At 42.4% G+C, this 15,591-nt stretch overlaps 1 protein-coding gene across 1 annotated transcript in view; it reads right to left on the bottom strand.

Annotated features, from left to right (window-relative positions):
• Positions 1 to 3,855: 3,855 nt before the first annotated feature.
• ttc3 (tetratricopeptide repeat domain 3) overlaps positions 3,856 to 15,591 on the bottom strand; it is a 190,832-nt gene continuing 179,096 nt past the window's right edge. The window contains exon 48 of the mRNA XM_034177494.1: positions 3,856 to 4,393. Coding sequence (XP_034033385.1) covers positions 4,283 to 4,393 — 111 coding nt within the window. The 3' untranslated portion in view covers positions 3,856 to 4,282. The remainder of the gene's footprint in view (positions 4,394 to 15,591) is intronic.

Genomic DNA, 15,591 nt, shown 5'->3' with positions numbered 1-15,591 from the left:
GAGTGGGGAAAAACGGTTAGAGATGTGAACGGGTTGGCGGTGTACACGGGGCTTCTGTTTAGGGCTACGCTTCCTCCTCACAGTCACCCAGTCAGCCTGCTTTCCCCCGGCTGCTCGGGATCTGCCAGGGGGTAACTAATGGCGGCTAAGCTACCTTGGTCCGCACCGACTACAGGGGCCTGGCTAGCTGTAGAATTTTCCACGGTGCGGAGCCGAGTCTCCAATTCGCCCAGCCTGGCCTCCAAAGCTACGAATAAGCTACACTTATTACAAGTACCGTTACTGCTAAAGGAGGCCGAGGAATAACTAAACATTTCACACCCAGAGCAGAAAAGTGCGGGAGAGACAGGAGAAGCCGCCATGCTAAATCGGCTAAGAGCTAGTAGCTACGCTAAGCTAGCGGATTCCTAAAAACACGCAAAGTGAATAATGTGTAAATAATTAGAGGTGATTCAGCAGAAGGAGTGCTTTAGTTAAGGCACGTAAAGATTACACTGGGAAACAAATCGTAATCTAGATAACTAGATCAATCTAACTGCGCAGATTAAACAGCTAACAGATACAGAAAAACACCGCAGTGCTCCGGAACAGGAAGTCTGTGTGAGACCTTGTTGCATGGAATCCCAGACCGAGGGAGATTGACAGTCATCTCACCCCAATAGAGCGCTTCGCTCTCAGACTGCAGGCTTACTTGTAGTTCCTAGGGTTTGTAAGAGTAGAATGGGAGGCAGAGCCTTCAGCTTTCAGGCTCCTCTCCTGTGGAACCAGCTCCCAATTCAGATCAGGGAGACAGACACCACTCTCTACTTTTAAGATTAGGCTTAAAACTTTCCTTTTTGCTAAAGCTTATAGTTAGGGCTGGATCAGGTGACCCTGAACCATCCCTTATTTATGCTGCTATAGACTTAGACTGCTAGGGGGGGTTCCCATGATGCACTGAGTGTTTCTTTCTCTTTTTGCTCTGTATGCACCACTCTGCATTTAATCATTAGTGATTGATCTCTGCTCCCCTCCACAGCATGTCTTTTTCCTGGTTCTCTCCCTCAGCCCCAACCAGTCCCAGCAGAAGACTGCCCCTCCCTGAGCCTGGTTCTGCTGGAGGTTTCCTTCCTGTTAAAAGGGAGTTTTTCCTTCCCACTGTAGCCAAGTGCTTGATCACAGGGGGTCGTTTTGACCATTGGGGTTTTACATAATTATTGTATGGCCTTGCAGTGTGGAGCGCCTTGGGGCGGCTGTTTGTTGTGATTTGGCGCTATATAAAAAAATTGATTGAATCTTGTGTTTCTTCCACTTTCTAATAAATCATCATAACAGTTGTCTTCTACCAAGCTGCTTACCTGTAGTCCATCCCAGCCTGTGCAGGTCTACAGTTTTGTCCCTGGTGTCCTTAGACAGGTCTTTGGTCTTGGCTATGGTGGACAGGTTGGAGTGTGATTGATTGTGTAAACAGGTGTCTTTTATACCGGTAACAAGTTCAAACAGGTGCAGTTAATACAGGTAAAGAGTGCAGAATAAGAGGGCTTCTTCAAGAAAAATTAGGTCTGTGTGAGACAGAATTCTTGCTGGTTGGTTTGTGTTCAAATACTTATTTTCCCCACTGTAAATGCACCTTTATTGGCCTTTGGAACGATCACTTGCACACAATACTTACACTGAAAACCCGCTGCACTGGGGGTGGGGGTAAGCTCTTGAGCCAAACTAATGTTTATTCTGAGGCACCCCGGGGTCACAGGGAGTCTGCACTCACTGTTTTGATCACAAACCATGTTTGTTCTTTGATTAAAAAAACAAACTTAAAATGTTGTCAAATTTTCCTCAAGCCCCCACCCCCCCATTTAATATGTAGGAAAGCCCGACTGTAAAAATCAACTGACAGGGAAAAAGGTTACTGACCTGATGGCTTTCAAGCCGTAGACTGAGATCTTCCGTCGGTCAACCCGAGCGTTTGTACTGAAGAACGCTGCTGATAAAGTGATGCTGAATCCTACTTATCCAAGTACGGGCAGGACTTAAACCCCGTTTACACAAAGACAGTAAGAGCTCCCGGAAGCGTCCCAGAAGAGTTTTTGGCCGTCTTAAGGATCACACGCCATTGTTAACGCCGGCACTAGGGAGCGTGGGGTAGTTCCGGCTTTACCGGGAATCGTTGAAAAAATTATTCGACATGTCGAATAATTCCGGGAGCGCTCCCGGAGAATTCGCGTGACAACAGAGACAACGCGAACAACGCGTTTGATACTTTTTAATCACCGTTTCATCCTGCCCCTTCCTGTAGTGCTGCAGTTTATACCGCCGTAATTGCCGGCCGGCTTGTATCCCTAATCAACGGCGTGTAAAACGGCGATAGAGCCCACATCGGCGTCCTCAAGGGTGTTTTAACCAGCGACAGAGGCAGACAAAACGGCGGCACTAGCGGACAGTACGCCGTTCTAAACGCCACCTCCTGGTAAACGGTGTTCCAAACGGGCGATAGGCGGCGGTCAGTATAAAAATGCTAGCGCGCTGCATGCAGGCCTCTCACTCGCGGCCAGCTCCAGATATTTTTGCAGAGAAGCTCCAGTATGCCTCCTCAAAGAAAATGGCAGCGGCAAGGACTTACCAAGAGGTCTAGGTTCAGAAGCAGAGGGTAGCCCTGTGGTGGAGACGGACGCAACACGTTGAGGAGGGGAAAAGGAAGGAGAAGAAAAGGCTGAGTATGATCTCCCTCCCCGTGCAGTGACAGAGGCATGTATTCCTGCTGCTTCAGCCTATTATACTCTGGGGGCGGTGCCTATATGCAAAAGTCCTGGAGTAACGCAGGATTTGCCTGGATAAATCCAGCGGTACACAGGGCATTATCGGCGGCAGCAGAACACCGCCGTTCTCACACGCGTCTTAACCTGCGATTGTAAAGGATAGAACTGGGTATTAACCCCCGTTGCCTGACGTGTGCCGGATGCTACTGCGTCAAAACGCCGCTTGTTCGGTGGATTTAGCGGCATTTTATCCGCGTATATGCGGCTAGTACGGTGGTCAAAACGCCAGCGAAATGCTCCGCCCCTTTCCACCAGCGAAAACAGCCGAACTACTGCGAACTTCGGTTCTACGTACTACCCGCCGACAAAACCGTCTATGTGTAAAACCATGCTTTAGAGTTCATTGAGATACTTTTTGAAAATGCGACACGGTACCTACACTGAACCAAATATAAATGCAACACTTTATTTGCTCCCATTTTTCATGACCTTAACTCAAAGATCTAAAACATTTTCTATACACACAAAAGACCTATTACTCTCAGATATTGTTGACACATCTGTCTACAATGTGTGTTAGTGAGCACTTCTCCTTTGCTGAGATGATCCATCCCACCTCTCAGGTGTGGCAGATCAAGATGCTGATCAGACAGCATGATTATTGCACAGGTGTGCCTTAGGCTGGCCACAATAAAAGGCCACTATGAAACGTGCAGTTTTTTGTTTATTGTGGGGTCAGAAATGCAGTCAGTATCTGGTGGGTCTCACACAGTGAAACATCTCCTTCAGCGTTGATCAGCAGCCAGACACCATCAAATGTGAGCATTTGCCCACTGATGGGCCGAGTCACAGGCTGAGTCGGGTCAGGGTGGACCCTCGGTCACGGGGTGGATCATGGTGGAACCTTTCAGTGCTGTATAAAGAAACTGAATTGTCTGTTGTCACCTGTTGGATTCACTCTCCCACTGTTCCAGCAGCTGACAGCAGGTGGCGCTGTACTCTGACCAACAGCTAAACTTGTCACATGATCACTGACTGTTTCTCTTTCAGAGGTGTGTGTGTAGCTTTAGGAACTTTTAAGGTGATTATTTAAAACCCAAACGTAACACACACGGCCGCCAAAGAAAACACGGTTGAACTTTATTGAAACGTTTTCATTCCGCCTCAGACATTATTAACTGAGCCATGAAGAACAAACACAGATATTAGCTTTGTGCGGCATGCACGTCGGTGTTTCCTGTCAGCTAAATGTGCAGCGGCATCATGGATGACGTTACTTTCCCACAGCAACATGGGGTGGAGTTACAGACACAAACAGCCAATGCCAGACCAGCCATGCTAATGTTAGCAGCTAAAGCTACTTTCCACGTGCACCAGCAGAAGGTAAAAATGTTCACAAACACCAGATTTACACAAATCACAGCACTGAAAATAAAACAAGAGAAAATGAGAACTTGGCTCTTGAAACGAATGCGTGGCCTTTAAAAAATAATCATTTGCAAGCTGAGCATCAGAGATGTTCCATTTTGGCGGCTGCAGGTGTGACATCACAGGGCGTTGCGCCTCCTTCCACAGAGCGCGGGAAAGTCCTCGGGCAGCAGGGCATGGTCCCTGCAGGTTGGACATGTGCTCTGCTCCTTCAGCCACGACCTGATGCACTGAACAACACACAACATCTTACTGGCCTCATGGACAACTTTCAGGACGTTCAACTTCTCTGTGGTTACCCACGGCAACAGAGCGTCTTGGTGATGCACCAGTTTGTGCTCGGGCCTCAAACTACTGAGTTTTTCCCACCGACGTCCCCGACCAGCACAGTCATTTAAACAGTCTTTTAGAAACTAAACTCCTGGTTTGTATCAGTATTATTTGTATTTATAAACAAATATCACAGCTCAGTACAGCTAAGCCCGAGTCGCGGCTAGGGCCAGAGGATCGCTAATCCTGTTGACTCAATTAAAAAATGGTTTCATCATGAGGTTTATGTCACACACTGCAGTCGTTCCATCATCTCCTGTTGCATTTATAATAAACATTTGTATTTATTTGTATTTATGTCCTGGTTGAAATGCAGATATGAATGAACCATCTACGCATTCATTTTCATGCTAGTTTATTTGTCTTGATGAAGAAAGGTTTCTTACTCAGTGTAGCGCATGGCCTCAGTTCGCCCTAAATACATTAATGCTGTCTCAACAAAAACCTGAGTTTTGAACTGAAGACAGACTGTGTTTTCACTCTCAGTTGAGAAATTCCTAAGTCCATCTGGAGATCTGAAGATGAGTGTGGAGACATCCCTCGTGGGTCTCCACACTGTGGCCCAGATCAAAACAGAACTGTAACTCAAGAGATCTTCAAAAGGAGCCCTTGCCTGTTTATTGGATAACTTTCACTGTGAATTACATGACATTATAATGGCTTCACGTCAGAATCTGAAATTTCCCAAGCCTGAAGAACCCATCTTTATGGCCTCATGCCAGAGCCAGAACCTCTCAAGACTGAAAACTCCCTTCTGTCTGATCATTTTTTAATAACATTTACATTTACCCTGATGGACTACCCTGCAGTGGGGAATAAGTTTCATTACACTAGAAGTCTTTCAGAAAGCGCTGTAACTAGGTTTAAGGATATGATTCCTTCGTTATGTTCTCTAATGTCATATACCAACACAGAGCAGAGTAGCTACCTAAACTCTGTAAGGGAGTTAGAGTATCTCGTCAATAGTTTTACATCCTCTTTGAAGACAACTTTGGATGCTGTAGCTCCTCTGAAAAAGAGAGCTTTAAATCAGAAGTGTCTGACTCTGTGGTATAACTCACAAACTCGTAGCTTAAAGCAGATAACCCGTAAGTTGGAGAGGAAATGGCGTCTCACTAATTTAGAAGATCTTCACTTAGCCTGGAAAAAGAGTTTGTTGCTCTATAAAAAAGCCCTCCGTAAAGCTAGGACATCTTTCTACTCATCACTAATTGAAGAAAATAAGAATAACCTCAGGTTTCTTTTCAGCACTGTAGCTAGGCTGACAAAGAGTCAGAGCTCTATTGAGCTGAGTATTCCATTAACTTTAACTAGTAATGACTTCATGACTTTCTTTGCTAACAAAATTTTGACTATTAGAGAAAAAATTACTCATAACCATCCCAAAGATGTATCGTTATCTTTGGCTGCTTTCAGTGATGCCGGTATTTTGGTTAGACTCTTTCTCTCCGGTTGTTCTGTCTGAGTTATTTTCATTGGTTGCTTCGTCCAAACCATCGGCATGTTTATTGGACCACATTCCTGCCAGGCTGCTCAAGGAAGTCCTACCATTATTTAATGCTTCAATCTTAAATATGATCAATCTATCTTTGTTAGTTGGTTATGTACCACAGGCCTTTAAGGTGGCAGTAATTAAACCATTACTTAAAAAGCCATCACTTGACCCAGCTATCTTAGCTAATTATAGGCCAATTTCCAACCTTCCTTTTCTCTCAAAGATTCTTGAGAGGGTAGTTGTAAAACAGCTAACTGATCACCTGCAGAGGAATGGTCTATTTGAAGAGTTTCAGTCAGGTTTTAGAATTCATCATAGTACAGAAACAGCATTAGTGAAGGTTACAAATGATCTTCTTATGGCTTCGGACAGTGGACTTATCTCTGTGCTTGTTCTGTTGGACCTCAGTGCTGCTTTTGATACTGTTGACCATAAAGATTAGAGCATGTCATAGGTATTAAAGGCACTGTGCTGCGGTGGTTTGAATCATATTTGTCTAATAGATTACAGTTTGTTCATGTAAATGGGGAATCTTCTTCACAGACTAAAGTTAATTATGGAGTTCCACAGGTTCTGTGCTAGGACCAATTTTATTCACTTTATACATGCTTCCCTTAGGCAGTATTATTAGACGGTATTGCTTAAATTTTCATTGTTACGCAGATGATACCCAGCTTTATCTATCCATGAAGCCAGAGGATACACACCAATTAGCTAAACTGCAGGATTGTCTTACAGACATAAAGACATGGATGACCTCTAATTTCCTGCTTTTAAACTCAGATAAAACTGAAGTTATTGTACTTGGCCCCACAAATCTTAGAAGCATGGTGTCTAACCAGATCGTTACTCTGGATGGCATTTCCCTGATCTCTAGTAATACTGTGAGAAATCTTGGAGTCATTTTTGATCAGGATATGTCATTCAAAGCGCATATTAAACAAATATGTAGGACTGCCTTTTTGCATTTACGCAATATCTCTAAAATCAGAAAGGTCTTGTCTCAGAGTGATGCTGAAAAACTAATTCATGCATTTATTTCCTCTAGGCTGGACTATTGTAATTCATTATTATCAGGTTGTCCTAAAAGTTCCCTAAAAAGCCTTCAGTTGGTTCAGAATGCTGCAGCTAGAGTACTGACGGGGACTAGAAGGAGAGAGCATATCTCACCCGTGTTGGCCTCTCTTCATTGGCTTCCTGTTAATTCTAGAATAGAATTTAAAATTCTTCTTCTTACTTATAAGGTTTTGAATAATCAGGTCCCATCTTATCTTAGGGACCCTCGTAGTACCATATTACCCCATTAGAGCGCTTCGTTCTCAGACTGCGGGCTTACTTGTAGTTCCTAGGGTTTGTAAGAGTAGAATGGGAGGCAGAGCCTTCAGCTTTCAGGCTCCTCTCCTGTGGAACCAGCTCCCAATTCAGATCAGGGAGACAGATACCCTCTCTACTTTTAAGATTAGGCTTAAAACTTTCCTTTTCGCTAAGGCTTATAGTTAGGGCTGGATCGGGTGACCCTGGACCATCCCTTGGTTATGCTGCTTTAGACGTAGATTGTGGGGGGGTTCCCATGATGCACTGTTTCTTTCTCTTTTTGCTCCGTATGCATCACTCTGCATTTAATCATTAGTGATCGATCTCTGCCCCCCTTCACGGCATGTCTTTTTCCTGGTTTTTTCCCCTCAGCCCCAACCAGTCTCAGCAGAAGACTGCCCCTCCCTGAGCCTGGTTCTGCTGGAGGTTTCTTCCTGTTAAAGGGAGTTTTTCCTTCCCACTGTTGCCAAGTGCTTGCTCATAGGGGGGTCGTTTTGACCGTTGGGGTTTTTCATAATTATTGTATGGCCTTGCCTTGCAATATGGAGCGCCTTGGGGCAACTGTTTGTTGTGATTTGGCGCTATATAAGAAAAAAGTTGATTGATTGATTGATTGCATAAAACTTTGAGGCTTGACAACCAGCTATTATCTTTGGTCTAAGTGAAAAGAAAGACCTTTGCTTAAAAAAAAATGCATCAGTATTCTTTTATTCATATACTTGTATAAAAACTTTTTTTTGTACTGATTATTCAAGCAAATGCTTTGCATGTATTCCATTTAATTGACACGTGTTCCTTGTAACTGATGTGTGTTAAATGTGATGTGTTTGATTTATCCATGTTTTTATAACCGGGGATTATTCTGTTAACCAAGTGGTGTGTGTAGGATGTGTTTAAGCCTTTAATAACTTTATAGTCATCTCAAAAATGTCTCAGAACAAATACTATGCCAAAATAGTTCATGTGTTTAAATAATTGAATCATTTTTTTGTCTGCCTTTGAGCACATGAAGTTTTCTGTGAAGTTACACACCCTAAATGGGCAGAGTTTAATGACATAAGCCCCCTTTGTGCCTGCTCTCTCTCTTCAATCTCTCTTGCAACCTCTCGGAGTGCCTGCCTTCCCTCTTCTCTAAAACAGTTCTCTAAAACAATTTTATTTTTGGGTCAACAAGTCCCCACGCGAAGCTAACCTAAAGCTACCATGTGGCATTCATTCATTGCTTTATTCTTGTTTCAATTTTGAGAATTTTAACCTGACGCTTTAAGGTGCGTCAAGTCTTTCAAAGTTTAAGAGAACTTCCGATCTGAACTTTTCAAAATAATAGCGAATTTACAGAAAAGTGACTTTCCTATTTTTTGTAATTGTACGCTGTTTTTAAAGTTTTTACTTTTTTCTAAATTCACAAAGACTTTTAATCTGGCTCCAACAAACTTTTTAAAAGCTACCAGAAACCATCCTGTCGGTAAAACCAGCCAACACAAGCCTTTGGGATCACGCAGGGAGACCACTGAGTTAACCCCTGACCCAAGTGAGCTCACGCTGCAAAGAGCATCAACACATTGATGGATGGAGAACCATCTCTTCAACGGATCAGCTAAGTGACCCAGTTAAAGGTTCCAGAAAAAGGGTTTTGTTGTCAATGGATACAAACTGGCTTCTTCTTTTTAAACATATTCATATGTTTGTTTAATAATAATAATAATCTTAAAAATAATTGGCTTCAAATTTTATTAATAAATTCTAATCAGATTTATTTAAAGTCTTTAAGCTTCATCTCTCTTTCTCTCAACGTCTCATGAGTGAGCGAATTGTGTCCATAAATGAACTTATTTAATCACTGTCCACAAAAATGCCAGTAAACTGTTCATTTCTTGTATATGTTATAGATAGGTGGTGCCCTGAGGATTAGATTTATTCAAATTAAATAATAATTACCCTAAAATTACCCTAAAATTGTTAATTATTTTGGTGACCCAATAAATAAAGTCTAGGCCAATCTAAATCAATTTGGTTACATTGGTGCCTCGGTGTGAGGTGCCATTCATTCCAAATAATTAAATTTAATTTAATTTTGTTACATGTATTTTGGTAACACCCCCGTGTGAGGTGATTTAGAATTTTGCTACATTATTCTGGTTCACCCGTGTGAGCTGAACTAGAATTGACCATTTGTTTCTGTGACTGACACAGATTAACCCCTCATGAGACGTTCTTAAAATCTTTTCTCTGAATGAAACAGTCACAAAATTTAAATTTCTATGAATGAATTAAGCGTTTATTTCATTTCGTGCATGGAAACGTATTAAGGCCTTTAACGAAAGTATTTATAGTGCGACTTTTCCACATAATTACTTTTCGTCTGGACTCAAGTTTATTTCTGCGACTCCAGAAATTAAACCACTGATTCCAATGCTACAGAATAATGATTAACTGCATCTTTACCAGTTAAAAACTTTATTTTACCTAAAGCTGCAAAAATAACACTGATTAACTGCGTCTTTTCCAGTTAAAAGCTTTATTTTACCTAAAGCTGAAAAAATACTGATTAACTGCATCTTTTTCAGTTAAAAGCTTTGTTATTTTACCTAAAGCTGCAAAAATAACACTGATTAACTGCATCTTTACCAGTTAAAAGCTTTGTTATTTTACCTAAAGCTGCAAAAATAACACTGATTAACTGTCTTTTCCAGTTAAATGCTTATTATTTTACCTGAAGCTGCAAAAATAACACTGATTAACTGCATCTTTTCCAGTTAAAAGCTTTGTTATTTTACCTACAGATTCAGAAATAACACTAATTTAACTGCGTTTTCTCCAGTTAGAATTTCGCTACATTATTCTGGTGCGCCTGTGTGAAGGACCTGTAAATTCACTACATAGGTTACCAGATCAAGGTTTTTTACTATTTTAATTACAAGTGTTCTGATATAAGAAACTTTTTCTTTTTTACAGTAATCAGAAATTAATTTTGAGGTTATTAAAAAAAAACATTTGCAAGGATTTTCTTCAGAAAACTGCTGTGTAGAAATGAGCTGTTCTGTGAGACGTTTCTGTACTCTTCTGTGTTTTGGTCTGATGCCTTGTTTCTATTGGACAGTGTGAACCTATGTCACAGCGCACAGCAGCAAAAGTTGGATTGGGTTGAACTTTGACCCCAGCAACTTGACAAGCAGCAATGCGCGCTCCCGGAAGCATCTAATTGAAAATGGTGCTTTTTAGAGTGATCCGCAACGCGTCTAATGCCCTCAACGCGTGCAGTGTGAAAGGCCCTTTTACTCACCTTCATCACAAATGCAGTCAGTCAAGTGAATCACAGTGCGCCAACGGCTCAATATTATTATCCTGAGGGCCCTGTCGTTGCCCAACAAGGTGCCTGATGTTAAAAGCACTAAATTCAGCACTAAACGCTTCCTCAAATTTCAAATTCAAATTTCTTAATTTATATAGCACCAATTAGGATAAAATCGTCTCAAGGTGCTTCACACAAAAACAATTAAAAAATTTAAAACGCACACAAAAAAAAAACGACCTAAAAGAAAGACAACCATAAAAGAATACAAGAATAAAAACACTTCATAATACTAATGATAAAACAGAGAAAACAAATGAGTCTTTAAACGTGACTTAAAAAACTCCACAGTATCCGACTGCTGAATGTGTGCTGGGAGATCGTTCCACACAGCTGGGGCATGGTAGGAGAAAGCTCTGTGACCGACAGACTTTTTATTCACCCTGGGAACACACAGAAGTCCTGCACCCTGAGAACGCAGGGCCCGAGCTGGTACATAAGGGCTTACCAGGTCAACCAGAGAGGGAGGTGCAAGTCCATGAACGATTTTATAAACTAATAACAGTACTTTAAAATCCGATCTTGCAGGAACAGGAAGCCAGTGCAGGGACGCCAAAACGGGTTTAATGTGGTCAAACTTTCTGCTTTGTGTCAAGAGTCTGGCAGCAGCGTTTTGAACCAGTTGAAGACCCCTAATCCTGGACTGCGGTAAGCCAGAAAATAGAGCATTACAATAGTCCAATCTAGAAGAGACAAATGCATGAATCAAAGTCTCAGCATCAGCCATAGACAGGATGGGACGAATCTTCGCTATATTTCGCAAATGGAAGAAAGCAGTCCTCGTAATGTCTCTAAAGTCGAGATCAAAGGACAACGTAGAATCAAAAATTACTCCAAGGTTCCTCACTTTATCCGTATGATGTATAACACACGGACCTAAGCTAAGTGCTAGCTGATCAAATTTATGCCGATACCTCGCTGGACCAAGAACCATAACTTCAGTCTTATCAGAATTTAAAAGTAGGAAGTTATTAGACATCCAACTTACTGATGCAAGGCAATCTTCCAAAGATTTTATGCGAGTGAGATTACCAGCAGTTACTGGCATGTACAATTGAGTGTCATCAGCACAGCAATGAAAGGAAATCCCAAAGCGCCGCAGTATATTCCCAAGAGGTGCTACATAAAGGGGAAAAAGCAGGGGGCCTAAAACAGATCCCTGAGGAACCCCAAACTTCATGTCCCTACAATCAGAGGAGATGCCATTACACAATACGCACTAAGAGCGACTGGACAGGTATGACGTCAACCAGTCAAGAGCAGTTCCAGTAATCCCAAAGTGATTTTCCAGCCTATTGAGTAAAATATGATGATCCACAGTATCAAACGCAGCACTAAGATCCAGCAGCACCAAGACTGTAGTGGTATCTGAGTCCATTGCTCGCAAAAGGTCATTCACTACTTTAGTAAGTGCTGTCTCTGCAGAATGATATTTTCTAAAAGCAGACTGCAGTGGCTCAAAAAGATTATTCTCAGTGAGGTAGTCCACGAGCTGTTGCGAAACCACTTTTTCCAGGATTTTAGAACAAAATGATAGATTAGATATCGGTCTATAATTCTTCAATACACTAGGGTCGAGATTGGATTTCTTAAGTAATGGTTTGATCACTGCAGACTTGAAACATTTAGGAACAGATCCAGAAGTTAATGAGAGATTTATAATTTCCAGCACAGTCGGTCCAAGAATGGGCCACAGGTCCTTAAATAGTTTTGTTGGTATAGGATCAAGTAAACAAGTTGTACTTTTTGTAGACGTCATGAGCTTTGTCAGCACGCCAAGCGAGATACCATCAAAATCTGTAAATCTGGGTAACACCTCAGTGGGTGCATCCACCTCCATAGCAGTATGCGGTGGTTGGACCAAAGCCTGCTGAGATATGCTCAACCTAATATCCTCAATTTTCTTCTCAAAATAGTCCAAGAAATCCTGTGCTGAAAAGGGAGAGTGAATAACAGATGGCTGTCCATGAATGAGAAATGCCACAGTTTCAAACAAAACCTTTGAGTTATGCTTGTTTTTATTGATCAAATCAGAATAATAGGCACGCTTTGTAGCCAGTAGTGCATGATTATAATCTAAGACAGCATCACGCCATGCAAAGTGGAACACCTCTCGTTTGGAACTACGCCATTTCCGTTCCAACCCTCTAGCCTTCTGCCTAAGGTCACGCAAATAACTGTTGAACCAAGGAGTCTGTGCCTTGGGAAGGCATGGCCTTAATAGAGGAGGCGCAGTCTTATCAAGTGTGGTCTTTAGCACTAAATTCAGGCTATCCGCAAGGCTGTCTACCGACTGAAAATTCATCAAGCTTGAAGTCAAGATTTCTGGCAGTCTCGCTTTGAGTTCAGTCAAAGTTGATGGTTTAATACGTCGCCGCAATGATAGGCAAGGTTGTTGCTCCACTAAATGCGGCAGCGTAATTGTAAACCTAATAAGCGAGTGGTCAGAGACCGCTGATGCAAGACGCAGGATGTCGATATTTGTGACAGCAAGGCCACGTGCAAGAACCAAATCCAGAGTATTACCACTGATATGCATTGAACCATGAACGAACTGCTGAAATCCTAGTGCATCCATGATTTCCATAAATGATTTACCGAGGGGATCAGGGCTTATTTATATGAATGATAAAGTCACCAATAATCAAAATATTGTCTACACTAGTTGAAAAACTAGAGATGAACGCGCCAAATTCGTCTAAAAAAATCAGAGCATGGGCCAGGAGGCCTGTAGACAGTGACAATATAACATAGCTGATTTCCAGTTTTATGACCTTGACAGTACTTAGCATCATGGACATAACGGAGAATCAGATGCTCAAATGAATTATATTTCTGATCCCCAACAGTTACTAAAGTAAACCTGGATTTATAAATAAAAGCAACACCCCCGCCTTTCCTCACATCACGTGAAACGTTACTAAAAGTGTACTCCGGTGGGCAGGCCTCATTCAGAGGAAGGACAGCTGTGGATTTAATCCAGGTTTCACATAATCCAAGCATATCCAGGTGATGATCCACAATTAAGTCATTCACCAGCAGTGACTTCAGAGACAATGATCTGATGTTAATGAGACCCAAACTAAGGATCTCGGTGGGATCAACAGATTTTAATGAAGTCATGCGGAAGTTCAGCTCCTCAGCAGCCAGTGACGCAGCGTGTTTCAGCGGCCGGAGGAGCTCAGGTGAAACGCCGCGTCTGCGAGCCCGCAGACGACAGCACCGGTATAAAAACTCCACAGCCCGGCAAGAGGCAGCAGCAGGAAGCTGCGGCACAAACGGGCACAGCTTTAGCGGAGCCGGTCCGGTCATCGGAGAGGACAGTCCAAGAACAACAGGACGAATCCAGCAGCCTCTCGTGCGCAGCGCGCGCTCCCACGCCCAAAAATATCGTCCATCCCACAGGAGGCGAGGATCAGACCCTCTAGTGAAGGCTGCCAGGTAAAACTTAAATTTCACTGATGCACCGCTCCGCTTTCCGTGCCTTCTAAGGTGCCTCCTCCGGAGAGGAGCGCAAGGAAAACGGAGCAGGTGGAGCGGGACCTCCGCGAGCACAGGTGGCAGACCAGGGCGGGGCCCTCCTAGCCCGGACCCAGACGACAGCAGCGGCTCATAAAGAGCATTAATGTCCAAGAGAGACTGACGATTATACACAAGCAAGGCAGAGATGTCCCAGCAGAACACACAGAGCAAAAACACAGCAACAAATAACAAAAACCTGGACGAGTGGTAAAGACAGGGCTGACGGCATGCCAAACACACAGGCGCCATCTTGCCTCTTGGAAAAAAAGTCCTACTGAACCTTCCTACTGAACAACTCTGATCTCAAAAATGACCCAGGCAACGGGCAAAAAAAAAAAAGCAGATTTTTCATCCTTGGGAGTCTCCCTGAGCTTCTCACAATGTGTTGGTTTCTTTCTTAGAAAATTTCTTAACAGTCTACCATCATAACTTGGGGATAAAACTGATGCTCTCAACTGAATTAATAATTGGAGCTGTGCACGTGATGATATCCTTGTGTCTTCACCTCACCACAGAGGCTTACAAGTCGCGTCTTTCTGTCTTGCTAAATGTTGACATTAGTTTATCAATAACTTTTAAAAAAAAAACTCCAATTTTATTTACAACTCCAAGGGACTGCCACGGGGAGTCCATGCCTTTGCTCCATCGTATGCCTGTTTAGTGATGTGTTTCCAGTTAGAAAAACATGTTTCCAACATGGAAAACGACCCTTTTCATTCCAAAATCTCTTGGTGGCGTAGCTGTGCTGATGATGTCCTCTTAATATGGAAGGACACACTCCATGAGTTACATCAATTTTTCACTGATGTAAACTCCACCACAGAATATCTTTCCTTTACTATGGAATATAACTTCCACTTCATCAGTGATCAAAGTGGGCCATGGAAGAAAAAAAAAAAAACCCTGAAAATTTAATTTTTGGCAAGTGCCAAAGGCCCGAAGCCCCTGGTGGGGGGTCTGGGGGTCCTCCCCCAGAAAGATGTGAGATCTCAGATGCATTCTGGTTCAGTTTCTGGTCCATTTACCCACCAATAAATAAATAAATACTTTTTTTTTTTTTTGTTGGGTCAGGTCAATTTTTCTACGCCGTCTTTTCAGACAACTTGTACTGTGCTACCAGACTTTAATCCAAAAAACATACACTGTGGTTCAGAAAACTACATCGTAATAGAAATGACAGTTCAAAGAACTCAAAAATAATAATTCTCAGTATCAATGCAAATGGAACAATAGGAGTATTTATGGCACATTAATGCATCAATTTGTTCAACCTTCACTCACTCCTGAGTTTTCCCAGTTCTGGCAGGAGCTTTGGAGCTACTGATGATCTCTGTTTTCAAATTCTTGGCCACCTAAAAATCCTTACAAATACATTTTTAATTCAACAATTTCTGATTACTGTACATCTTGAAGTT

The sequence above is a fragment of the Thalassophryne amazonica genome, chromosome 9, assembly GCF_902500255.1.
Source record: "Thalassophryne amazonica chromosome 9, fThaAma1.1, whole genome shotgun sequence".
Taxonomy (NCBI): Eukaryota; Metazoa; Chordata; class Actinopteri; order Batrachoidiformes; family Batrachoididae; genus Thalassophryne; species Thalassophryne amazonica.
The sequence above is the reverse complement of the archived record's forward strand: the minus strand, read 5'-3'. Positions and strand labels throughout refer to the sequence as shown.